This window comes from Vipera berus (assembly GCF_964194415.1).
Source record: "Vipera berus genome assembly, chromosome: 1".
Taxonomy (NCBI): domain Eukaryota; kingdom Metazoa; phylum Chordata; class Lepidosauria; order Squamata; family Viperidae; genus Vipera; species Vipera berus.
In genome coordinates this window covers 174004632-174030702 of record NC_138202.1, presented here as the reverse complement: position 1 = coordinate 174030702, position 26071 = coordinate 174004632, and the positions used below count along the sequence as shown (strand labels likewise).

The 26071-nt window shown below is 40.4% G+C and overlaps 1 protein-coding gene across 1 annotated transcript in view; it reads left to right on the top strand.

The window, feature by feature from the left end:
• Positions 1 to 14430: 14430 nt before the first annotated feature.
• Positions 14431 to 26071, top strand: part of BOLL (boule homolog, RNA binding protein) — a gene marked incomplete at its 5' end in the record, with an annotated part of 38525 nt that continues 26884 nt past the window's right edge. The window contains 3 exons of the mRNA XM_081341115.1: positions 14431 to 14448; positions 22957 to 23100; positions 24690 to 24781. Of these exons, the coding sequence (XP_081197241.1) occupies positions 14431 to 14448; positions 22957 to 23100; positions 24690 to 24781 (254 nt within the window). The remainder of the gene's footprint in view (positions 14449 to 22956; positions 23101 to 24689; positions 24782 to 26071) is intronic.

The following is a 26071-nucleotide window of genomic DNA, read 5'->3' as shown; positions in this document are numbered from 1 at the left end:
GGAAATCACGCCCACCCCATTGCCGGCAATGGCGAAAAAGCTCCGATACGTTGCTTGATGTCACGTGACGTCGCAAGTTTGACATGTCTGTTCTACAACATCTAAAATTACAGCAAAGTAAAAATATCTAAAGCTAGTATCAATATAGTAATAGTATCTTAAATTTTAATGAATTATAGTTACAAAAGTACATTATAAAAAATCAGCCTATCAAGATTTGATGGCTTTTCTGTGCCACTGAACAAAACCCAGCTACATGTGTTACAACACAGATTATTTCATCCATGAGCAGCATCTGGGCATAAACTGAATCTGGGTGACCAGGATATCTGCTAATCAGAGGTAGTATGAATCTGGTTTGGGTCTTTGCATAAAAGGAACAATGAAGAAGAACATGTTCTGTAGTTTCTATCTCTCTAGAATTACAGGGGCAGAGTCTTTCAACCAATGGAACTTTTTTATATTTACCATCCAATAGCACAGAGGAGAGAACAAGACTTCAAGAAAGAAAGAAAGCTTTCCAGTGGCTAGGTGTTTTGTAGCTGTGTAATGTAGCTGGCAGCGATGACAATATATCTGTTATAGGAACGTTTGGACCTTTCCTAGATATGCTTGCCTCTCTGTATCCTTTGTTTCAGGGTTTGTTTCACCAGATCATATTACATCTTAACAACTGTAGAGGGAAAATAGCCGAAATTTGAAAGATTAGATTCAACAGGCTTGATCCATTCTGGTCCAAGAGTAGAGGATAATTTCAGTTTCAGTTGATTGTTCACCATCAGTTACAGATTGACTGAGGTTCAATGGCTCAAGAACAGATAGGATCCAATAGCCAAGAGGCAAGGAAAGGTAAGCTTGTAGAGAGTCAGAATGAATAAGGAAGGTATATCCTAGAATTAAATTGGAATAAGTAGAGAGTTTGTCTTGTTCTGTAAAAAAAAAATCCTATATTCTTAAGATCTTAAAAGCCATGGTGCCATAGTAGTTAGAATGCAGTATTACAGACTAACTCACTGCTCACTGCCAGCAGTTCGATTCTCACTGTCTCAAAGTTGACTCAGCCTTCCATCTTTCCAAGGTTGGTAAAATGAGAACCCAGATTGTTGGGGACAATATGCTGACTCTGTAAACAGCCTAGAGAGGGTTGTAAACCACTTATATAAGTCTAAGTGCTATTGTTATTGCTATCCATTCTTCTATAAGCTAACGGGGAACAAAAAACTATTAAATGTCAGTCTTATGCTTATGTAAACTTATATTTAACTTTAGCTTATAGCTACACTCTGCTCATCAAGCAGAGGTATTTTATTGACCCACCATATCGAGAATTTCCAAATTGTGCACCATTTCTACTTGGAGAAGTATTACCCCATCCAGGGCCAAAGGTGGAGTATCCCCAGACTCAGGGAATCCCAAAACCCATCCAGGCCTTCAGAGCCTACAGACACTGGGGAAAGGAGCCCAACACCATCATTTGGTCAGTCTGGAGCAGAGGTCCCCAACCTGTGGGCTGCGACCTACTACTGGGCCGTGATGGGATTGGAACCGGGGCACAGAAATGACCAGCAAGGTTTGTGCACACAGGCATCATCACCTGCATACGTGCACACACGTGTCATTTGTGTGAGTGGTAAGCACATGTACACGCCACTTGTGGAAATACAGCTGCGTGTGTGCTTGCTGGCCACTCGTGTGGAACCATCTCTTCTCCCCACCCCACTAGTCTGCAAAGCTGGAAACACTGGGGGACTCTGATATATGGCATAAATGTTTAACCAGGGATCATTAGGATATGGATGATATCCAGTGGTGGGAGTCAAATATGTGAGCAACCGGTTCTCTGTGTGGATGCCACTTCCGGAAGTCCATTCTGGGCCTGGGCAACAAAAAATTAGCTACTGGTTCTGCCGAAGTGGTGCGAACCAGCTGAATCCCACCACTGATGATATCTAGTCTGATATAAATGAATGACCTTGCCCAGTTGTTTCATGTAACGTTAAGTAACAGAGGAAATAATTTCTGAATAATTTGAAGCATATAATGATCTGCTAGATTCTTCTCTACGGCAAGTATTTTAATTTATATGCACTAATCACTGAATTTGGTAGGATTTACTTCAGAGTTATCCATGCTATTCAAAGTAAATACCTATCTGAGCATCTTACTATTGATTAAACCATCATTTTTGTCATTTTTATGTAAACAACATTGCATTAGCTGTTTAGTCTCTCTTTCGATTTCTGCTGACTTCTTTTGTTTTCTGGTAATCTTTTAAAAATTTTTGTCATTCCTAAACTGATTCTCGTTCTGATTTTGATTGATTTGTTGCCTCTTTTTACAGGCCATCTGTTTTTAGGTGCTCCTTTTAACTGCTGTTCTGTTTAAAGCTGTCAACTTTCGTTATCTTTTTAAGCATGACTTCCCCACTCACAGACACTTGGCTGCATATTGAGATTCTAATAGTTCATAGATGTTTGTGGTAATAATCATCACTTCTCTTATCCTGGATCTCATATTCATTATGAAATTAGACCTTATTTGCTTTTATTAATTTTTGATCTTGTTATTGCTATGTTTATTGATCTTGTAGCCTTTATAGTTTTTCTTCTAGCTATTAATTTCTGAATAGTACCTTTCCTGCTTTCTTACTTTAGTTCCTAGTCCTGAGAGTATCTTGAATTTCACGAATGAAGGAGAATAGACGTGTCCCAGGATAATGTTGCAGGATCAAATCTGGGTCAGTCACCAGGACCATGAGGTTTTAATCTTCCGAGCTTTAGGACCCGTGCTGGAGGGACGTCTCTCTAGCAGTGTGTGTGCTGCTCTGTATGTGGCTATTGTGTAATGGGTTCTGGAGAGCAGGAAGGACGCCGAGACGATGAGTACAGCATGGCAGATCTTTATTAGGTGGAAGTGACTGTACTGGGGAATAGGGGTTGCCTGCCCTCCTTTTATACCTGGCCAGGTGAGCAGCCGGCCAATTGGTTTGAACCTCTGTTTCCCGCCGAAACTGGGTTCCTGCCAAAACAGTTACAGTCCAACGCCCCCTGGTGGTGACTGCTATGTAAGTGTGTATGTGTTCTCTTCACCTGGATACATAACAGTGGCTTTTATAGTGCCTGTTGTAAGTGGCTTTGTACATGTTGATTATTATTAGCTGTCCTTTGCTTGTACTGCCCAGCCCTCACTTTCTAAGTACTTCATAGGCGGATGGTAAATCAGCACTCTTGTTGACTGACGAGGGGCCTGTTTCCCAGCTTTCAATCACTTCCCTGGCTGTTTTTGTGCCTGTTCATTCAACAATCTTAGTAGCTGCAAAGTTAAAAGTGTGTCCTTGTTCACTGCAGTATCAGGCTATCAATCAGTTCAGGTCTCCTTGTCTGACTGCTCACTTGTGTTCTTGCAATCTAGCAGTTACCTTCCTCCCCATCTGTTCTACATAATCACAGGGGCAATCCATGCAAGGGATTTGGTAGGTTACAACATTGGAAGTATCTCCAACCTCCCACTCTCTGGAATCTGCTACTTTTCCTATCTATTATTTCTATATCACCATATTTTAATTTATTAAAATCTCTTTTCACATTCTGTATTTTATTCTAAGCTCTGTTATTTATTTTACTTCCAGTGTTTCTTTTTGTATTTCATAATATTTTATTATTTTTAATACATGCCACATTTTGTTCACAACCTTTGTAAATTAAAGTTTTTCTCTTTGTATCAGATTGTTGTAGGATTCTTTTTGTATCACTAGTACCGTTCCTATGTTTCTATCTACAGCAGTTTCCATAAAAAGGCATAATTTATGCCAAATTTGGAGTGATGACATTATGATGTCTGTTTTATTGTACTGTATTTCTATTTAATTCAATTTCTATCTCATTGTTCTACTGAATTTCATTCAACTTTTCCTTTCTCTAGATTTACATTTCTAGATTTTAAATAACAGTAACATAGTCTTTGTTATATTTGGTCATTGCTTGTATATTCTTTTTATTCATTGGTAATTGGCCATAATTAAATACATTTTACTGGGATTCAAATTACAACTTTCTCTTTTACTCCTTCTATTCAGTCTACTATTTATCCTACAGCTGCTATTTCTTCATTGGCCATCCTTTTTTCGATCTCTTTCTCTGGTGTGAAATAAGAATCTTACATTGCATTCTAATTTTACATTTTCATGACCATAGGAAATTCATGAAAAACTTTTATTTTTGTACAAATAAAAGATAAATGTATTCTACATCATAACTAATTATGAGATGTAAGGCAGAAATACACCAGTAGAAAGTAGCATTTCTGGTAGGGTAAAGGTGTAACATATTACAATGTCTCCTTTTCCAATAATGGACAGGTTTCAAACCACAAGGATGTTTCCTACATGGGAGACCCTTCAAACAGGGCTGTCTCTTAGTAAGATGGCAACTACTCCATCTAAACAAAGCAAGGCTGACTGAGCATCTCAAAGACACCCTATAAAAGCCAGTGCACTTAATCCCTCCTTCATTAAAACTAATGAGAGGATAAAACTAAACAAAGAGGAAAATGCCCCCATAGCCATATCCACATATGCAGGTACAATAATAGCTTCCCTGCTCCCAGCATACACATAATCTACCTGACTGAATTAGCAGATAGATTTTGGATGAGGTAAATAATTATCACTGATATTAAACAAAACAGATGACTAGGACAACTGAATTAATAGTATGAGTGCCACACACTTTGTGGCTTTTATAGGAGAAGAGCTACAGTGGCAAAAAAATCAGGACTCTGGTAGCAATTTTTTCAACTAACCAATTTTATGGAAAAAAAAACCCATAAGTTTTCCTTGAGCTGCAGAGACCTAATGAGATTCACTGAAATCTTTTTGACTGTGTTGAACAAGTTCTGTTGATGGTGCTCAGAAACCTTGTCATGTTGGACAATTAGTTTATCTCTCAACAAAATATTTAAGGTTAAAATTACCCAGTAGAAAATTGGGGACAAAATTTGTAACGTAGTGGGTCCGACGCAAGGAAGAGATGCCAGCCGGAGTACATGTTCAGCTCTTTATTGGGGGGGTAGCGTACTGGGGAACAAGGGTTACCTGGCCTCCTTAAATACCTAGCCAGGTAGGCGTCCAGCCAATGGGGTTGGCCCTAGGTTTCCCGCCGAAACAAGGGTTCCCGTCAAAACCGTCCAGGCCAATGCCCCCTAGTGGCTGTTGCCATGCAGATACCTGCACTGGATACATAACACCCCTCCCCCCTTAAAGAAGAACCACATGACGACCATCGAACCAACATTACAACTATATACATAACTATGTACAATGTGTGCTAATACATATGCAGCTGTTGGGTGATTACTTGCACACATAGTCCGCTAAGTATGCTGGTGCCCTGTGGTGCCTGGTGGACCGTCTGGGTGTGGCTTGGCCCTGGACTTGGACAGCGGGCTTGTGATGCCTCTGTTCTGGGTTGAGCAGGGTTGGTTGCAGGAGGCCATCCTCCTCTAGCTCTGGTTCCGAGTCATTTTCGGTTGGACTGACCTCCCCTGGGGTGTGGCTATCCCGTTGGCCGTGGGTGGTGTACTCAGGGACCCTTCCTCTGAGCTGGTCGATGTGTTGCCTTATGTGTCGATCCCCCTCCACCCCCACGATGTAAGAGAGAGGCCCAGTTTTTTCAGCCACGGTCCCCCGAATCCATGGATGCCCTGCCCCGTAGTTCCTTGCCCAAACCAGGTCCCCCACGTTGAGAACCCTGTGTGCTGCTGATGAAGGCCTATCCGTTTCCGCTGCCACTCGGTCGGGGTGCAAACGGTCAAGCTTGGTGATGAGGCGCCGTCCCCATCGTAGTTCTGCTGGGCTCTTTCCGGTAACAACGCATGGTGTAGTGTGTTGGGCAAGCAGAAATTTCGCCAGTCTGTGATGCCAGTCCCTGCTGATGATGCGCCGGAGTGCGTCCTTGGTTGTCCTTACCATCCGTTCAGCTTGCCCGTTAGTCGATGGGTGGAAGGGCGCGGAGGTGGCATGTCTAATCCAATTCGCCTTCAAGAACACCTGGAAATCAGTAGCGGTAAACTGAGGCCCGTTGTCAGACACAATTACGTCGGGGAGGCCGTGTGTGGCAAAGAGGGCTCTGAGCACCTGGATTGTCCTTGCTGAGGTCATGTTGGGGACAGGGACTACCTCCAGCCACTTAGAGTAGCTGTCCACTACCACTAAGAACAGTTGGCCCTGGAACGGCCCCGCATAGTCGATGTGAATGCGGGACCAGGGTGTGTGTGTGGCTTCCCACCTGTGCACTGGGGCGTGAGGCATTTCTGGTCTAGATCTCTGGCATGTGTAACAGGCCTTGACCCGTTCCTCAATGTCCTTGTCCAGCCCTGGCCACCAGAGGTAGCTTCTGGCCAGTGCGTTCTGGCCAGTGCCTTCATCCTAACCACCCCCGGATGTCCCTCATGTAAGGATTCCAATACCCTGCCCCGGACTGCGGTGGGGATGATGACCCTGCTTCCCCAAAGGAGGCAACCCCGGTGCGTGGAGAGCTCGTGTCGCCTGGTGAAATAGGCCTGGAACTCTGGCCCTGGAGACTTGTCCTGCCACCCCGTGCAAACCCATGAGTGTACCCTGCTCATGATGTTGTCAGTGGCTGTGCTGCTTGCAATGTCCTTGGCATGTACTGGGCATTCTGGTAGTTCCTGCAGAGCTAGGATCTGTGTTGCTGGTGCCGGGTCTGGTTCAGTGGTGTCAATGGGTAGCCTACTTAGGCCGTCTGCGTGGCCCATCTCCTTCCCTGGCTTGTGCACCAGCTTGCAATTGTAAGCTGCAAGGAAGATGGACCACCGGAGCATTCTGGGGGACAGTATTTGGGGGGTCTGCTTGTCTGTTGTGAACAGGCCTAGCAGGGGTTTGTGGTCTGTGTAGACAGTGAACTCTCTGCCATACAGATAATCATGGAACTTCTTGATTCCTGCCACGATTGCCAGGGCTTCCCTGTCTATTTGGGCGTAGTTCCTCTCTGCTCCAGAAAGCGTCCTGGAATAATAGGCTATAGGGATTTGAGCCCCATTAGCCTCGAGGTGGCTTAGTACCGTGCCCACACCATAAGGGGATGCATCGCACGCAATGCATATAGGCTTGGTTTCAATGAAATGGGTTACTGTGGACCTATCCGACAGTAGTGCCTTTAAGGCTCTGAAACTTTGGTCATGGACGAAAGTCCAGACCCATGCTGCCTTCTTGTCCAGTAACCTGTGAAGTGGCTCTGCAATGGCTGCCTTGTGTGGAAGGAATGCATGATAGAAGTTAAACAGGCCCAGGAATGCCTGTAGCTGTGCCTTGTTCTTAGGTGTGGGTGCCAGTTTGATTGCCCTCACCTTGGACTCTGTGGGGTGGATTCCCTTGGCATCTACCCTGAATCCCAGAAATTCAGTGGATTGGACACCAATGCTGCACTTCTCCCTCTTCAGTTTGAGTCCAGCAGTGCGCAGCCGGGTTAGTACCTCCCTCAGCCTACCTGCCAGTTCTTCCGCTGATGCTCCTGCGATCAGAACGTCATCGAAATAAGGGCAAATCCCTGGAATGCCCCTGAGCGTCTTCTCCACGATCTCCTGAAAAATGCCAAGAGCTACGCTGATCCCAAACTGCAGCCTGTTTACCCTGAACGCTCCCCTGTGAGTCACTATCGTCTGAGCGTCTGCCGTTGCCCTGGTAACCGTGAGTTGCTGGTACGCCTGCGCAAGATCGAGCCTTGCAAAGATGGCGCCGCCTTGGAGGGAAGCAAGAACGTGGCTGACCGTGGGGACCGGGTAAGCATGTGGGTTTAGGGCGCGGTTCACCAAACACTTGTAGTCGGTGCAGATCCTTACCTCCCCGTTGGCTTTTAGTGGGGTGACTATCGGGGTCTCCCACTCCGCCCCATCTACGGGCTCTAAGATTCCCTGAGCCACCAGCTTATCCACTTCGCACTTGATCTTGTGCTTGAGCGCGAAGGGAACTCGCCGCGGCATGACCCTAACGGGGGGAACGTTCGGGTTTAGCTTGAATGAGATGGGGGCCCCTGTGTACCTGCCCAGCGTCCCATCGAAGACATCTGCGAACTCTTTGCAGATGGCCTCGATTCTCCCTGGATCCGGTGGATCCCGGAGACGGTGATTCCCAGGGCCTCAAACCAGTCTAGGCCTACTACGCTGGCTCTCCGGCCTTCTACCACTACAACCTCCAGGTGCTCTTCACAACTCTTAAACACCACGGAAACGGTGGCCTCCCCCTTTACCTTGACCGGTGAGTTTTGGAAGTCGGTCAAGGCTAAATTTGAAGGCCGTAATTTAATCCGCTGCTTGCTGCGGCCGCTGATATAGTTAAGGGTCTGTCCGAAATGATGGAGACCGCTGATCCGGAGTCAAGCTCCATGCTGCAAGGAATGCCTTGCAAGCGGATTGTTAGTTTAATTTTTGGTGTGAGCAGCCGTGGCTACCCGTGTGGTGGATGGCCAGCCGGCTCTCAACATAGCCAATTCTTAATTTGGTTGGGGCCCCAGTACCTTTGAACGGTGATTCCTTCAGGCGCAGCTCGTGGATTTCTTCTCGGGGGCGGCGGCTACGACAGACCATATCTATGTGGCCTGTTTTCTTGCAGGCCCGACACGTGGCTGACCAGAACTTGCAGAGGCTGCGCACGTGGTTTCCGCCACAGCCTGCGCACTTCTGCACGTTGTTGTTGTTGCTAGTTGGCCTGGGCTTGTCCGGGCGTCCACCTCGATGGTCGGGGGTCGACTTCCGCCGGAGGAGGTCGATGCTCTGTCCGTCCTCCTTGTCCTCAGCTGAGGTGACCTGTTGGTGGATGCTGGCCGCCTGCCTGCTGATTTTGGACTCCTGGACCGCCTGGACGGCCCCGCAGGCTCCTTTGTGGGCCAGGATGGCGTCCTGGGCTTCCTGGAGCGAAACCTCCTCCTTCTCGAACAGGCGCTCCTGTAGCCTTGTGTCCCGTAGGCCGCAAACCAGCCTGTCTCGTAGCCGCTCCTCTAAGTTTGAAAACTTACAGGCGACGGCGGCTTCTTGCAAGGCGGCAATGAATTCGGCCCCGGACTCGTCGGGACGCTGGTCCCTCTTCTCGAACTGGGATCTCGCAGCCAGTTTGGACCTGCGGGGCCGGAAATTGGCATTCAGCTTTGCGACGAGGTCCCGGTACGAGATGGTATCAATGGCCTCCGGGGCGAACAGGTTGGCAGTGACCTCGAGGAGTGTGGGTCCGCCTATGCAGAGCAGAGCTGCCGCTTTAGAGCCATCTTCCGAGATTTGGTTAAATCTCATGTACAGCTTGCCGTGCGACAGGTACCGGGCCCATTTCTCCGGGTGGCGGATGTCGAACGTCACATCGTCCCGTCGGTCGTTGTGGCGTGTGGTTCCGTTGCTTGCGCGGCGGCCTGAGACGGTGTCTCACGGTGGCCGGTTGCGGTGGCTGGCGGTCGCGTTGGGGGGAAAGGAAAAGATTCCTCTTTTCCTTCAGCGTGTGGTGCATTCCCCTAGTGACTTCAGCTCTTCTGTCGGCAGGATCCCATCCTCGTCGCCACTGTAACGTAGTGGGTCCGACGCAAGGAAGAGACGCCAGCCGGAGTACGTGTTCAGCTCTTTATTGGGGGGTGTAGCATACTGGGGAACAAGGGTTACCTGGCCTCCTTAAATATCTAGCCAGGTAGGCGTCCAGCCAATGGGGTTGGCCCTAGGTTTCCCGCCAAAACTAGGGTTCCCGCCAAAACCGTCCAGGCCAATGCCCCCTAGTGGCTGTTGCCATGCAGATACATGCACTGGATACATAACAAAATTCCTTGGTCTTTTTCCTATCACTAAAATCATTAACCCTGTCACTGTGGAACTGAAACTACCATGATTGTTGGGGAAAGTTCACCCTGCGTTTCATTGCAGTCTATTGAAACCTGTGTCAGGATCCTCTTTGAGACCTGTCCCTAGGAAGCCACCAGGTCCAATAATGGTGGAGGGGGAGACACATTATGAAATTAAATGTATTCTAGATTCCAGGTTGTACAAGGGAAAGTTACAATACCTTATTGAGTGGAAAGGTTACCCCCTTTCAGAAGCTACCTAGGTGAAATGTACAAATATGAAAGTGGATAGATTGATAAAGAGGTTTTACGATAAATACCCTTACAAGCCTCAAGGGGGGACTTCCGGTGGCGACGCGACGCCGAAGACAGCCGTTTTCGGGCTGCCCGCTCCGCAGCTGTGTTTTTTCATTGTAAACAGCGCAGATCAACTGTTTAGATGGATTTGAAGCCCCCTCCTCGGGAGAAGAGGAGCGGGTGAGGCCCCAGGTAGGGGTTGAGCTCTCCGGGGCTGCCTGAACTGAGAGTTTGGGCAGCTGAAGGATTGAGCCCCCCCGAAGCCTGGGTTGCTCCGAGCTGCGCAGCGCCCCTGCTCCGGGATTTATGGAGCAGAGCCAGGCGTTAGCAACCACCCCTGCCAAAAGGAAATACTTTTGATTGTCAAGATGCAGGCAGAGCGGTACAGGAGGTCAAGGTGATGTGGACTCTTATCTCTACTCTCTAGCTCAATGGATTTTATAGCTTTAAAGTGAAAGTGCGCAATAAGTGAAAGTGGGGGAAGATGGCGGCTAAAACTTCTAAAGTTCTTCGGAGTGCGGGGTCTTCCCTGGTGCAACAGACCTCATTGCAAGCTTTGCTTCCTCCTGCACCTCCTCCGGCATTGACGCTTAAGGATTTACAAGACGCTCTTGGAAAGCATTCACAATTGATGTCTGACATGATGGATGAAAAGTTGAAAAAGCTGGAGGAGAAAATGGAGGAGAAAATGGAGAAATTGGAGAAGAAGATGGAAGAGAGGTTTAGAGCAATGAGGGTGGACATGTTGTCTATGATTGAATCTGTAGCTGAATGTGTGCAACAGCTAGATGTAAAAGTGAAGGATCTCAGTCAAAAGAACTCTATATTAGAAGCAAAGGTATTAGAAAATGAAAATATAAGGGATAAAATGGACGGAGAATTGAGCCTTGTTCAGTATCATCAGATGCAGTATGCTATTAGAATCAGGGGTTTAAAGGAGAATTGTAAAGAAGATTCAAAGCAGCTGATTTCTGAGGCTCTGGAAGGGGTATTGGGCCAGCCAGCATCTGAAATTGAGGGAAATATGGACAAAATTTTTCGTGTAAATTCATGGATTGCAAGACAGAGGAAGTTACCCAGAGATGTGGTGGTCTATTTTACAAAGAGAGTAATTAGAGATGAAGTCATTCAAGCTGCTTATGATACTAAATTGGTAGTGGCTGAGCAAGAAGTCTTGGTTTTAAAAGAGATTCCTCCGAAGATTTTAAGGAGAAGGAAAGATTTTGCATTTCTAGTACAGGAACTTAAGAAATGTGATATTAAGTTTAGATGGGAGATTCCAGTTGGACTGGTGGTGACGCATGAAGGTAAAAGACATCGTCTGGTTACTGTGGCCCAGGCACGTGATTTTTATAGCAATGTGTTAAAAGCAACTCCCCTATCATTTTTGGAAGCTGTAAAGGGATACGGCGAGGGAAAGCTTCAAGATGTTGCAGATAGACAGATAGAGGACAATGGTGTTGGAGGGGATCAAGATACAGTTTCATCGGATGTTGTAGGAGGCCAGAGGATGACGCGTGCCGCCCTAAGAAGAGTGAGACGAGAGCAAGAGCAAGACCAGCAGAAAGTTATGGAATCTCCAAAGTGTACTTACAGTGAAGCTGTGGAAGGGGCGCGGTCCAAAGAAGTTTTGGGGGTCATGACAGACGTACTCCAAAAGCTTTGGGGCGTTAAGATTGGTGATTAAATTTTTAAATTAGAATGTCAATGGATTAAATTTATCATAGAGGAGAAAGAAAGTTTTTTTTAATATTTAACACAATTTAAGATTGATGTTATTTGCTTGTTAGAAAAGTATATGAGGGTTATGGACTAAAAGTATGTGTTGAACTAAGAATGGGTATGCAAGCTCCTAATTAACAACAAGTTGTCTAATAGGCTGCTTAAACCTTTTTTTTTTTACTCTTTTTATTTGAACTCAAGGATGATTTGGAAATGCGAGACATTTGGTGTGATACATGCAAGAACTATTTTTGATCATAGTTTAGTTTGGTTGGAGATTATTAAGGTTAATAGAGATAGGCGCTTTTGGCGCGTAACTGAGAATTTGTTTAGAAATTAGAGAAAGGTTGGAGAATCTAAATAGTAGGTGAAAGTTTTTTTTTTCTTTTTTTTTTTGAAATTAATATGAATAAGGACTGGGATTAAGAAAATCTATTTTGAGTAAAGCTTTTTTTTTGTTTTCCTCTTTTTCTTTTTTACCTCATTTGTAATATTAATATTGTTTGTATTCATTTTATATGAGCTAGAGGGAGATAGAATTAATAGTTTATTGCTGATAACATAGGGGTGCTTATGTTTGTTTTTTGATTTTATACCCTGTATTTAGCTCTGGGAAGTCGGGGAGGGGGGGAGGAGGGATTGGGGGAGAGGGATAGGGAGGGTTAGGTAGGGGTGGGGAAGGGGGGGATTAAAGTCAAAATGTATTGTAAAACTTTTTAAATAAAAAAAAGCCTCAAGGGAATGCTTAACCTGCTTTTTCTTTTCCCTGCAGGAGACTCTCTTTCTGATGGGGAGCCAACTGTCAACTTTAAAAATGAGCATGGCTGTAGTCATTTTTCCTATTCATTTTTGGTTGACACATAGAAAGGTGGGAGGGGGGAATTGCTAGGTGCTTGACACTTCCCTTCTCACCCTTATGGGTAGTAAGTGTCTTCCTCAATTAGGAAGGTAACTAGGGAACATCATCAGTACCTAGTTTGGGTAAATGAAACATCTGCAACACAACAGCCAAGCTGCACAAGGTGGAACCACACTTTACATCTGCATGATTCCCATTCAGATCTGTCAACTAGGTTGAAATCAGTACTGTCACATGGGTACAGTATGTGTACATGCAGATAGTAGGGAACTGCTGGCAAAATGACTCAAACAGGGGGAGGAGTAATGTCTGTGGCAGAAAGCCAAGAAGCAGCACAGTTGTTGCTCTTACTCCTTCAAGCTTTTGAACGACATTATCCTTGTTACTAAAGTATAATATTTTGCTTTGCACAGAGGTGAGTAATTATTCCACTCCCCCCTATACTTTTGAATGCAGAAGGTTGTAAATGGAGACGGGGTAACTCTTGAAAGCTGTTTTCTATCGCAGAAGTGCTAGTGTTGTTGGGAGAGTGACAGCAGCAACAGGGACAAGGGCTGGCAGTTTTCTGTCTCAAGCATCAATCTCTTCTGTCTGGCACTATAATGGAGTTTAAAGCCCAATGATAAGCAGTGATAAGCAAAAACAAGACTTGGCATCTTACTGGCCTCCTCCAAGCATGAAGCAAGTTAGAAGGTGTCATGGACAGGTAGTATGGTAAAAGTCATGTTTTTGTATGACTCTAGACTAACAGATTTAAAACAGCAAAAAGATTGGCAAGATACCAGGAAGGAATTTGAATAGTGTGATTTATAAATACGGCATCTTTACCCAAAACCTGTGTAGCATTGAAATTCATCTCCTGTTTACCCATCTAGGGTAGACACTCTTTTTACAAATTTACTAATTTAAATAATTCATAATGAAAGAACATCTTTCCAAACTGTGAGGAGAAATACACAGTGATATGGTAGCTGAACCAATCAGTTTACTATGTCAGTCTAAGGCAGGCAGTTCATTAGTTATCTCCTGATGCATGAACCATGGATGTGTGAGGTGAGCAAAGGTGACAATTGGCACTGACATAAATTGCCAGTTAATCAAATTCACTAATACAGATAATTTATTTCCTGAGTTAATAAGACAGGAGGATGTGAAAGCAACATGAAATTTATTTATTCAGTTATAACATTTGTGTGACACTCTATTTCCTAATGGCTGAGATGTGAATTTAAAGTATATTCAAAAACGTAAATTTGCTGTAATTAAGGATTGTGTAAAGAATGTATTATAAAATTGGAAAATAGAAAACTCATAGCCCAATAAATCATTCCATACCAATATATATACTACCACCAGTTTACATAACTATTGTTTAAAACAGATTTTTTTTAAAAAAAAAGTTACGGGTTTTGTCCCAAAAAATTCCAAGAGGCCCCAAGGAAGGAATTGATGACATAGACATTAAATCTCCCGCCCACCTCACTTTTAGAGTTCCGGATGCTGGCCCAAACGTAGCTATAAGCCTTTACCCTCGGCCCCACCTCTTGGCCCAGCGAGGGGGCACTGCACCTGTAGAGAACTTGTCGCGCCCGCCCACCCCGTTTCCCGTGCCTTTCCCCTTAGTAACGGAGGCGCGGCAGCTGCGTGAGAAGGCGAGCTGCGTGCGGGAAACGTGCTGCCCAGAACTTGAGGCGTGCCGTGTATGTACGTGTGAAGCGAAAGATGGAGCCCGATTCCTCGGTTAGTACGAAACCTTGCAAGCGTCCTAAGGACGCTCCGACACCATCGAACAGAGCGCGCGCCGCCTTAGGGCCGGCTTTGGCCGACAGGGGATTCCTGAGAGAAAGGCGTACTTAGGCTTGAAACGGGCCCTAGGAATGGACGGGGCGGGTAGCAGCACACTTGGCTGGGGTGGAAAGTGGACGGCGCGGGGAAAGGGCGAGAAATTACTTCAGAGCCGGAGCCACGAATGATTTTAACGTCGCTTTCCCGCCAAAATACGCAAGCGCTCAAGGAACGCTGCTGCTGCTGCTCCTCCTCCTCCTCCTCCCTAGCACTCTCAAGCAAGACGCCGCGCCCGTTCTTCCCGTCTTCTCTCCCCTCCCCGCCATTACTTGAGGCGCTTTTCTCTCCCCGCGAAGTGGGAGGGGCCCTCAGCAGGGGCTAAAGAAACGGCCCTCCTGGGCACGCGCCCCCTAACGGCAGCGGGAGGCGGTTGGGGCTTTGCGGCGGCGGCGGAGCCGGGGGGGGGGGCGATTCTGTCGGGCTTCGGAGAGACGAGGCTCCTGCCTTGTGCTCCCTTGCTCCGCGCCCTGTAGTTGGGGAGGCGCTAGCCTTTCGCTTTGCTAATAATAATAATAATAATAATAATTAATAATAATAATAATAATAATAATAATAATAATAATAATAATAATAATAATAATAATAATAATAAAAAGACTAATGCTAAGTCTTTTTATTCTGGCGAAAGTGATCGTAATTCCAATATTCTCGACATCATTAAGAGTGCCAGCTCTTCATTAGGGGACTGAGCCATTTTTCCCTCTATTTGGGTAGGAGGTGAAGGTAATAATGCCGCTTGGGGTGTGTGTGAAAGCCCTAATAAGCAGGCATATACATAGAATGAAGGCTACTGCTAAGCTTGTAAGCCGCCCTGAGTCTTCGGAGAAGGGCGGGATATAAATGGAATTTTAAAAAAAAAAATCTGCTTTGGTTTGAGCGTAACTCTGGTGATTTTAGGTACAGAACGTATTCGTATTTAACCTGTCCCCAAAGTTGTGTTGTCGAGATATTCTGTAATGGCTTGAATTTTCGCTCCTGATTTCAATATAAAACGGAGGAACCAAGAATAGCTTGATTTTTTTTTAAGTCTTCAGGAAGATACTAAAAATGTTTCTCAGACACAATAAGGGAAACCAAAAAATATTTTTCCGATATAAAAGTGACAAACGCCCGTGGCATTTATATTATTGTAGCATAATTTTGTATTGTTAAAGTGCAATTAAAAAATAGAGGAACTTTTTAAAGTCAAAACAATTGTGCCTAACTATAGTAGATGCAGAAAATATATTTTTATTATTATTTCTTAAGCTTTACAGGAAGAAATAGAAAAATTACAAAATACACAAAAGGAAACGGATATATGCAAGAAATATGAGCAATATTTTATACTTTCATCTGTTTTCTTTTCCACTATTTTTGCATCAAAGGTTTAAAAATTTTGATACTCAATATTTTATTTTGTTAGTTTGATTAAAAGTTTTAAGCATGCACTTTTACAAAGGAAACAAGTTCAACTCAAAGAAGCTGACCCAGATTGTTGGGGGCAATAAGCTGAATTTGTAAAAATGCCGCTTGGGGGGGCCTGAAAGCCCTAATAAGCAGGCATATACATAGAACGAAGGCTATTGCTAAGCACATTGATTTGTGCTTCTTAGATTGTAAGCCGCCCTGAGTCTTCGGAGAAGGGCAGGATATAAATGGGATAAAAAAAGCACACTTTGATAATGCAAACATTTGCTTAACATGTTTAAAATGAACAGTCATTCAAAGGGCCCAAAGTTGCTTGCTGAGATGGGCAGTCATATAAATTGGATAAAGAATTAAATATCTCATGGAATTAAAAAAATGAACAAAACACTCCTGGTATAAGCATTTAAAATTCACAGGTCTGAACTATAAAACATGGGAGCTAATTCCTGGCAGATGATTCTTTTTGTGTGTCACTGCACAGTCCTCACTGGACATTCTAAAAAAAATTGCATCTTGAAATGTTTTTTTTTCCTGGTGATTCTCACCAAGCTTCATTCAACAAGAACCCTGGAGAAAAGCCTCTGAAAATGATCTTAAAATTTTGGCAGCAGCTAAGATTGGAAGGTTTTCCTGTTTAGTGCTTTTCAAATGTATTGAAATTTGGGGATTGGCCATGGTGGCGAATTGTTGTAGGAATCTAAAATTTATGAAGAGCATAATATTCAGGAAAATTGCTTTTTAAATACTGTGATTTAAATTCAGCTGTCTCATACTGTTGGAAGTTTCCAAGACATTTTCAAATCATCACATGTTATAGTTACCTACTGGGAGATTACCAGAACATGACTAAATTATACCAGGCTCTCCCTTCAGTTACAGACACTTCTGATTTATTTGATGTTCAAGAGATGTAGCCATCTCCAAATCAAATATCTGAGCTAGAGAAATTGACCACTTGATGACTATGCTGCTACCGGTGTCTTGTCAGGATTGAGTAGTTACTGGACTTTAGTTAGTTAATTACTCTGCTCACATTCTGGTACAGTAAATCCTATATCTCACCCTTTGTCTTGGTTTTGTCTGAATATTAATTAAATCTTCACTCATTTTCCTGTACTGTATATTATCCCATGGTTCCTACAGTTAAATAGCTCAAATGGAACTAGGAATTCTGATACATAACTGTCACAGAATAAATCACCCTTTCTGTAATCTGCTATCCAAGTAGGAACAGAAGCACTAGAGAATAACGTATATAGGTTAAGCAGCTGAACTAGAAAGATTTAACTAATAATGTTGAGCATTGTTAAGTAAAACTACATATTCCCAACCATATGGTGCTCAAGGTAGGGGCTGTTCCACAATGGTTTAAATGTGGCTTTAACTGAGACCCTGCCCCTTTTTTAATTTGCAGTATTTGTATATTTTTTTAAAAGATGAGGCTTTAATTGCATGGGCAATCTTGATCGAAGATATTTTCAATCCCCAATTGAAATTGAATTGAAAGAGTTCTATTTCATCATACACTACTTGAAATTGGTCAGTGGCAACTTGCTAAAGATCTTATTCTCCATTCATTCGTATTTACATTTTTCTAGGAGTGGCCCAGTTGCTGCACCTTTCAAAAGAACCTGGTACTGTTCCTGGTACTACTACTGTATGTTAGACAGCTAAAGGAAGAAAAGTAACTTTAAAGATACAAATAGTTATCCCCTATTTATTAGAAACAACAAACTTTCAATGTGCAAGTATTTAGATTCCCTTTTATACTTAATTTTATTAAAAGTTAAATTTTCTTTTATTAAAACTAATACAAACTTTAAAAAATAGAAAGTACAGAAGAAAAAACAAGAAAAACAAAACAAAGAAACATAGTAAAAATATTTAAAGAAATTATTTCCCCTTTTATCACAAGTAAACTAGTTTAGTAACGAGAAGGGCGGTATATAAAACAAATAAAATAAATAAATAAATAAAATAAAATACAACAAATGATCTTCCCATATCCTTATTTATAAAAAAAATATCATTAAAGCCTTGTTTCAGCCCTGATTAGCCAAACCCCATTACAGGTTACTAGGGATAACAGCCTGTCTATTTAAACCTTGATCAAATAAACCTATTTCCTTTTACTTTTAATAATCTACAGTCCCTTCAAATAATGTTGTAGAACTTGAATTCTTTTCATTTTTTTCTTCGTCTCTTTTCCCAAAATTCTTCTAAGTTTTAGCTACCCTCTTTATTAAATCCAATATAGGAAAATTATCCATGTCACTGTGTCGGTTTGTTAGTTGTACATCCTTCTTAATTATTAAGCTGGTTTCTTTTGTATGTCTATGTGGCATCATTTTCCATATAATTTTTGTAGCCTATCATTTTTAAATCCATTTTCAGATCAGTCTCGCTCCTCTTAGGTAAAAGTTTTTTCCTGTTTCATAACATCTTTGAAGCAGTCTATCAATGGATGCAGGCACTCTTAAAATTAACTTCATTTTTCAAAAAGTCCTTTAATATTTTCAGTGTTAAAATACTTTGCTTCATTCTGAATTGGTAGGTAAAATGTAAGTATTCTCCTTTAATTGTAATCTTTAGTTTCTTCTGGTTCTCTCCAGAAGGTTCTCCAACCTTCATAGTCTCATCCAATTATGTTTTTTAAGAGAATTCAAAACAAAAACATTTTCCCATGGAAAGGAATCTTTTAATTACCGGTAATACCAAAATCTTATTTCAGATCTGTCTGGACCCATAGCCCATTTGTAACTTTCCAGAATCAAAGTTCTAATCAGTCCTTTGCTGTTTATTCCAAAATATTTTTTTTATGTCTTTAAACTTGAATACGTAGTCTTTGCCTTAAAACCATTCATTTAGTAATCATTAGAAGTTATAATAGCACTGAAAAAGTGATACAACTGTTTTTCACACTTAACGGTTGCTGCAGCATCCCCACAGTCACTTGATCAAAATTCGGACGCTCAGCAACTGGCATGTATGACAGTTGCAGTTTCCCAGTGTCATGTGATCACTTTTTGTGATCTGACGAGCAAAGTCAATGGGGAAGCCAGTTTCATTTAACAACTGTGTTACTAAATTGCAGTGATTCGCTTAACAAGTGACAATGACAAAAGTCATAAAAAGGATCAAAACTCTCTTAACAACTAACTTAGCAATAGAAATTTTGGGCTCAATTGTGGTTGTAAGTCAAGGACTGCCCGTATTTAAAACATCTTTCATTAAAGATTGAAGGAAATTCATCTGGTACTGTAAAACATACTGATCGAAAAGGTTCCCAATAGCTGAAATGCAGTTAAAAAGCAATTTCCATAAGTGATTAGAAAAGCATACCCAGTATCCCCTTGATGGCACTAACCATGGTTTCAGCAAGATGGCTATTCCCTTCCCTCAGGACTTTGGGTGTTGGTGTCTTGCATTCTTCTCATGAGGAATAGCACTATGGAGCACTTGTGGGTGATCTCAAGCCCCTTCCTTGACAGGAGAAGAATTATGAAAACCTGATCTATATGATGGCTCTTCATTCTGCTTCAGTTAATAATTCTTCAGTTCTCCCATTTGTTTCCCAGAAGTCCTCAAGTAGTCAGATTCCTAACTGCATTTTTAGGTTTTAATACTCAAAACTTTGAAATAATTAGCCTTAATTGTTCCAATAATAGAACTACAGTGTGTATCGAGTCATGTTGAATGCTAGTGATTTTATCTTCAAATATCTGCTGACTTTCTTTTAACAATCCACTTAAGGTAGGCCCAGTTCCAGTTCAGTTGTGATTATAATAAACCATTTACTGTCTGAGAAAACGTTGCTTTGCAGATTATATTGCAAATACCATGGATAGGAAAGAGAACTCCTTTGACATAATCACAGCATAAAATAGACGATAATGAAATCTAATATATAATTCATGCCAAATAATTCAAAACAAACATATTAGTGTTTTAAAATTATGAAATGATAACAGTTTATAATAAGACTGCATCATAATTACATAACAATCTGTAAAATGATAAACTTTCAAAAATATCTTCAAAAGAAACTTGATAATTTTATTGTAATTTCATAGTGTATCTACAAGTTATCTATTGATCAGTGTTGGAATGTTTCAAAAAAATTGTTAGTTTAAATATAGTATTTTGAAATAACTTTGGAAGCAAGCATTATAAATTAGAAAACATTGAAATTGATTTATTAAAAATTATTACAAATCTGGGATCCATTCTATAGTAATAAGCTCATTGTCAGAGAACATAAGAGTTTTCTCCATTGTTGTTATTCTTTTATCCCTGTACATCTACATATTTGATTTCCCCTTTTATTAAAATATGACAAATCTCATTTCTTTACAATTCAATAAATATTTGAAAGAAGAAAATATAGAAATTAAATTATTGAGCTTCAATTAATTATTGAGCGTCAATTAAATTATTGATAGTATTAATAGTATGAGGATTTTAAAAAAATTCTATTATTTTAAGAGATTACTCTGTAAGAATATACTATCAGTTAGAATTTCTAGCCCTAAAATAGAAGTATTTTTTTTAATGTTTCATGTTTGTACTCTATAGTACAGTAAAGATTTCTTCGTTAAACAACAGAAGAAATGTGAATTCTCCCATTATATGGTTCTGATACTATCAGTATGTTAATGTATTTCAAATACTGGTTTTTAACTCCTTTTGTTGTTAGGAAAACATAATAAATGGTAATATGAAAATCTCTAATAATCAATTAGTGCAGACTAGAGCTTTACCTTCAAACTCTTTACTAGTTTAAATCTATAGTTTCTGAAACATTCCAGAAAAATACTATCGTCAGAATTGTTCAGTGGAAAGTTTTCAAGTAATAATAGTACCAAATAGCCACAAATGATTTAAATATATAGTATGATATATATTGATAATGAATACATTATCAATGTGAGGAAAACCATACTGAAAAAAATAATTTTATTGTCAATGTTTATAACTACTTTAATTTCTGAATTACCTACAGTATATGATTGAACTTTTATGGTATTTTTTCTCGGCTTTGTTTTCAACAGACTCAGGAAGGACCTTGTCGTGGTTCTGTTGCTCATAGCACATCATGCTATGCTAACGCTTCCTGTGCATGCTTTACAATGTAAAGTTTACATACACTACAATGGACAGTTCAGTTATTCAGGACTGTGGTATTTTTCTGGAAAGTAAATTGAAACTTAACAATTAGGAACTCTGAGATAAATAATTTTATTATTACCGTATTTATCGGCGTATAACACGCACCGGCGTATAACACGCACCTCATTTTAAAAAGGTGCGGTATTTACTATGGGTCATTAACATATCGGCGTATAACACGCACACATCATTTGCCCCCTATTTTCAGGAAGAAAAAGTGCGTGTTATACGCCGATAAATACGGTAATTGATTTTTTTTATATTTCTGTGACATACTATGTATGTGCTTTCAAAGTAGAGCAGTTTTACAGACAGAAGGAGATCAGAGGGAAGGACCGAGTTTGAGACTATTTATAAGCAAATTAAGAACATCCTTTATTAGTTCTTTACTGAATAATAGCTGAAATCTATCATCATGTTTCTTAGTAAAGTATTAATACCAAATATAACAATATTTGAATCTAATAAAGCTAAAAATTGCCTGGTGTTTGCCTTGAATTTATTAAAGTACGAAAACAATCTTTAGATGGAAAGAATGAACAAACCTAACTGGATTTAACTGCTATATTTTTATGAGTGGGAATATACACTAAAAAGCATAGCTAATTAAGTTTTCTTTAGAGTAATTATATAGATTTTGGAACATATCTATAAATGATATGAACTATGAATCTGATACCTGATTTCATATAACTTCATTTTTATGAATGGGAATACTTTGAAACACATAACTTGAAATATATAGCCTAAGTCAGGGCTTTTCAACCAATGGTACGGGTACCACCTGTGGTACATTGGCATCTGGCAGGTGGTACACAACCATCCTAGAAAAGTGGTAGTGGGGGAGGGGAACGAGCTGAACCGGTGACAGCACCGCACAAGCCTGAGTGAGAGATGGCTGGAGCTGCAGGGCTGTCGGGGCTCAGTGGAAGCGCCAGGTTCCAGCTGGCAACTGATTCATATTTATGACGGTCACAGGGTAATGTGAAGTGACCAAAACCTGCTGCAACCACCCAGCAGAGGGGGGGGGGATAAAAACCAAACCACCCTACCCCACCCCCGCTGCCAATCCTCAACAGAAATGCTCACAACAATGAAAATCTCAGACAGGAGGAAGAGCGCCGCCGGGCGGGCAGGCCAGTGTCTTGCTCGGCTGTGGCTTGGGGGGCACTTTTTTCAGTCACTAAGCGAACTGTTGTAAGTCGAGGACTACCTGTACTTCATCACTTTTTTCCTTTTTTTATTTTTTGTCAAGTTTTTGACACCTTGCTAGGCGACTGGTGGTACTCGGATGTTGCCATATCCTAAAAGTGGTACAATGAGTGAAAAGGTTGAAAAGCCCTGGCTTAAGTAATGGGATCTTTTTTAAAAAGCTAACTAAAAATGTTTTTAATGTATAGATTAATTATGTGGAATTCAAATTTTTATTAGTGTTTTACTTTTTAGGTTAAATGTAAATTTCATTGTACAGATGAGCTGTTCTAAGAAAAGAGGATACAAATATCCTACTTATGTAATGAAGCAGGGATAATGTTCATACGTATTTTTTTAAAAGTACTGTATTCTTTTAAGACAGTATTTAATACACTTAGAAAATAATAGCTTTTAGAACTTTATAGAATTGATTAAGAAGAGTTGAGTATATGAAAACTTAAGATAGAAAAACTTTTGATACTATGGTATTAAATTACTTTGGATTAAAGTAAAATGCTTTCATTCCCTAGAAATAATTATAACTATTGTTTGTTCTTTTCCTCATTTTAATTTTTGAAAATCCATAATAGTTTGAAAATATATTTAACAAGAATATGTTCTTTTAAACAGCAAACTGCAAATCAGAGGCAAATTGATTCTTTGTCTCCATCTCCTAAAACTGTGTCGCCGGTCCCTTTAAATAACGCCACCAGTGCCCCAAGGTTTGGAACGGTTATTCCTAATCGCATCTTTGTTGGAGGAATTGATTTTAAGGTAATTTGAGTGGTTCCAAATTTTATTATAATAGAATTGTTTTTATATTATTATAAAATTGTTTTTATATTATATTGTTACATATATCAAAGAATTTATTCTTATGATTTTATCATCTGGTAGATAGATGTGGAAAATAAAGAGTTACTTCTTCCCCATCTCAGCTCTTTGTTGTTATCTAATGAAATGGCATTGTCATTACAGTGGATTCCTGCCCACTTTGATCTATTTCAGTGGGTTGGGGATTTTCTAGAAACAAATTTACTAGTGTCTTTGTGAAGATAAAGAGTAGGGAATCATCTTATTTTATTAGCCATGTGCTCTGATCACTCTACCTTTTATTGTACTCCTGCTTTTTAAATCTTTCATTCACCCACAAGTTCATTCACAGGTATTTCACTTTTTAGTTTTTCAAATTATTATTCTTGAGTTTGAAAATATCCAAGTGGTATCGTTCAAAATATCCAGGTAACATCTTCTCACTGCCTTTCAGCCATAGGGCCTTCTATTGAGTATGGAGAAGTATGCAGTTTTTTTTTCCTATAATCAATTATGAATGAGGAAATGTATGTTGAGAGAAGTATAAACTAGATACCCCCAATCCATTCAAAGGCCAATGTTGCAGTTAACAAAGAGCAAAAGCAAAAATGTCTATAGTCTTAGAAACTACAGGAAACATACATACTTGAAAATATATTCCCTTCCATCATAGCTTAGTAAAATAATCTAACTATGCATCCAGCATTAAAAACTTAAAAGTGCTACTCTAATGAAATATTAACTCTTAACTATATTATTAAATGTGTATAGAGAGCTGTGGTGGTGCAGTGGTTAGAATGCAGTATTGCAGGCTAATTCTAGCCGACTGCCAGCTGTTCGATTCTAGCAGTCTCAAGGTTGTTTCAGCCTTCCAGGGTCGGTAAAAATGAGGACCCAGATTGTTGGGAGCAATATGCCGACTGAAAACCGTTTAGAGAGGGCTGTAAAGCACTATGAAGCAGTCTGTAAGTCTAAGTGATATTGCTATTAGTTATATCCTGTTCATTTTATTTTAATAAAATGTGCTTCCAAGGTGATTCATTTTTTTAAAAAAAGTCCAATCCTTCCCATTTTATTTCCTGCAATAACACTTCATTGTGTTTGTCTGCAGAGTAGCTTTTCTGGACTATAAAATAGTCCTGAAAGGCATTCATTATCAGGCATGCCAATATATCCAAAGAAACTCTGCTGAATTTTCTCTCCCTGGTATTATTTCCCTTTTTTAAAAAAAAACAAAACAGAAATTTCAGAATACCATAGGAGATGGAGGTGGAATTATATACAATATGGGTAAGTCTAGAAGAATCGGCCCACTTTAGAAAATATTGCAGGTATCCTTATTGTACAAACTGCTGAAGAATATAATTGGAAAGTAATGTAACTTTCAAAATACTGTATAAATGAATGGATTGAAATTAGTTTTGATTGAGCATACATGCTAATTATTAAAAGAATGTCAATATTAAGTGATAGTTGTATTTTAACTATATTTACTAGTATTATACAGTCTTTCTCTCTCTCTTCCCCCCCCCCTTTATTTATTTTAATAGACTAATGAGAATGACCTGAGGAAATTTTTTTCCCAATACGGCTGTGTAAAAGAAGTAAAAATAGTAAATGACAGAGCTGGAGTATCCAAAGGGTTAGTCAACCAAAACATTTATTAAATTAATATCATACTGCTTAGAGTCTATATATAGTGTTCCAAAAATGAAGAGCATGGTATAAAAGTCCTTCAGGTCTGTAACTGTGTAAGCAAATTATCTTGGAATAAGTTTAAACATCTGGAAATAAGTTTAAATAAGTTTTATTAAAACTTTTATTAAGTTTTCTTAATAAAGACGTATAGGCTGTGTTTGGTTGAAAACAATTTCTTAGAGGCCAACTGGTGTTGTTCATTTGTAATAAAACAACATGTCATACTCAGCTAAAATCCATTTAATTAAATTCATATAGTCATCAGAAAAGAGTATATGCAGTTATTTACATGAGGGAAGAAATGCTAAAAAATTATCCTGTTATCATTTATTTCTTCATTCACATCCCTTTTATCAATACTGTTACTCTGTAAGATGCCATAACGTTTTTGAAAATAAGTATAATTTATATGGAATTGTTAAATTTACTTAGTCTACACACTGTAGAGTTACTCCAAACAGATAAATGGGCAATATATAAATTTAATAAATAAATGCACAGTATTATGCAACATAATTTAAATACTTATTAATAGTCCTTTGTTAGTCTGTGGTATAGTTCTTATTCAGTAAAAGCTGTTCCCAAACATCCCTTTGATTATTTGATTCTTCACTGTAATATTTCTGTAGCGTGAGCGTCCATGTCTGCGCTGTGTATCATTTGGAATGTTCCAAGAAAGCAATTTTTGGCATACTATACTTCTGTATCTCTGTCCATAGCAGCATCTACTGTGTTACCTCAGCTCCTTCTCAACCCCCAGAACAGTATTTTCAGCAGCATTTTCTGATTTTTTTTCTCTTCATCTTAATATTTCCCCAAATCATTTCTATTTTCTTGTTCCTTGTGGTTAGTGTTATTGTTTTTCCTTATTAATCTGTATTTGAAAAGGAATGATTTGAGAAAAAATAGGTTTCATTGAAGCTTTTGTTCAGTCTGTTCTATCTCTTAATAAAGTTTTAACGTTTATAGACTATTAAAGAAGCCTTTCTGTAAGTGTATGCAATGCTTGAGTAAAGTTACTACATCTGACAGACATGATTGTGTCTCATAGGCAAAGGCCAAGAAGTTGAAGGATGCCAACTTTGCTTAGTAAAACAAACCAGATAGAACATTTCCCTTTAGGGTAACACTTAGGAAGAAAGCACTGCCTAGCTCAGATAACATGCATGTATGTAAGGATTTTTCACAAAGCAAGTCTTCTGCTAGCTGAAATAAAAAAATTCAAAATCATTCC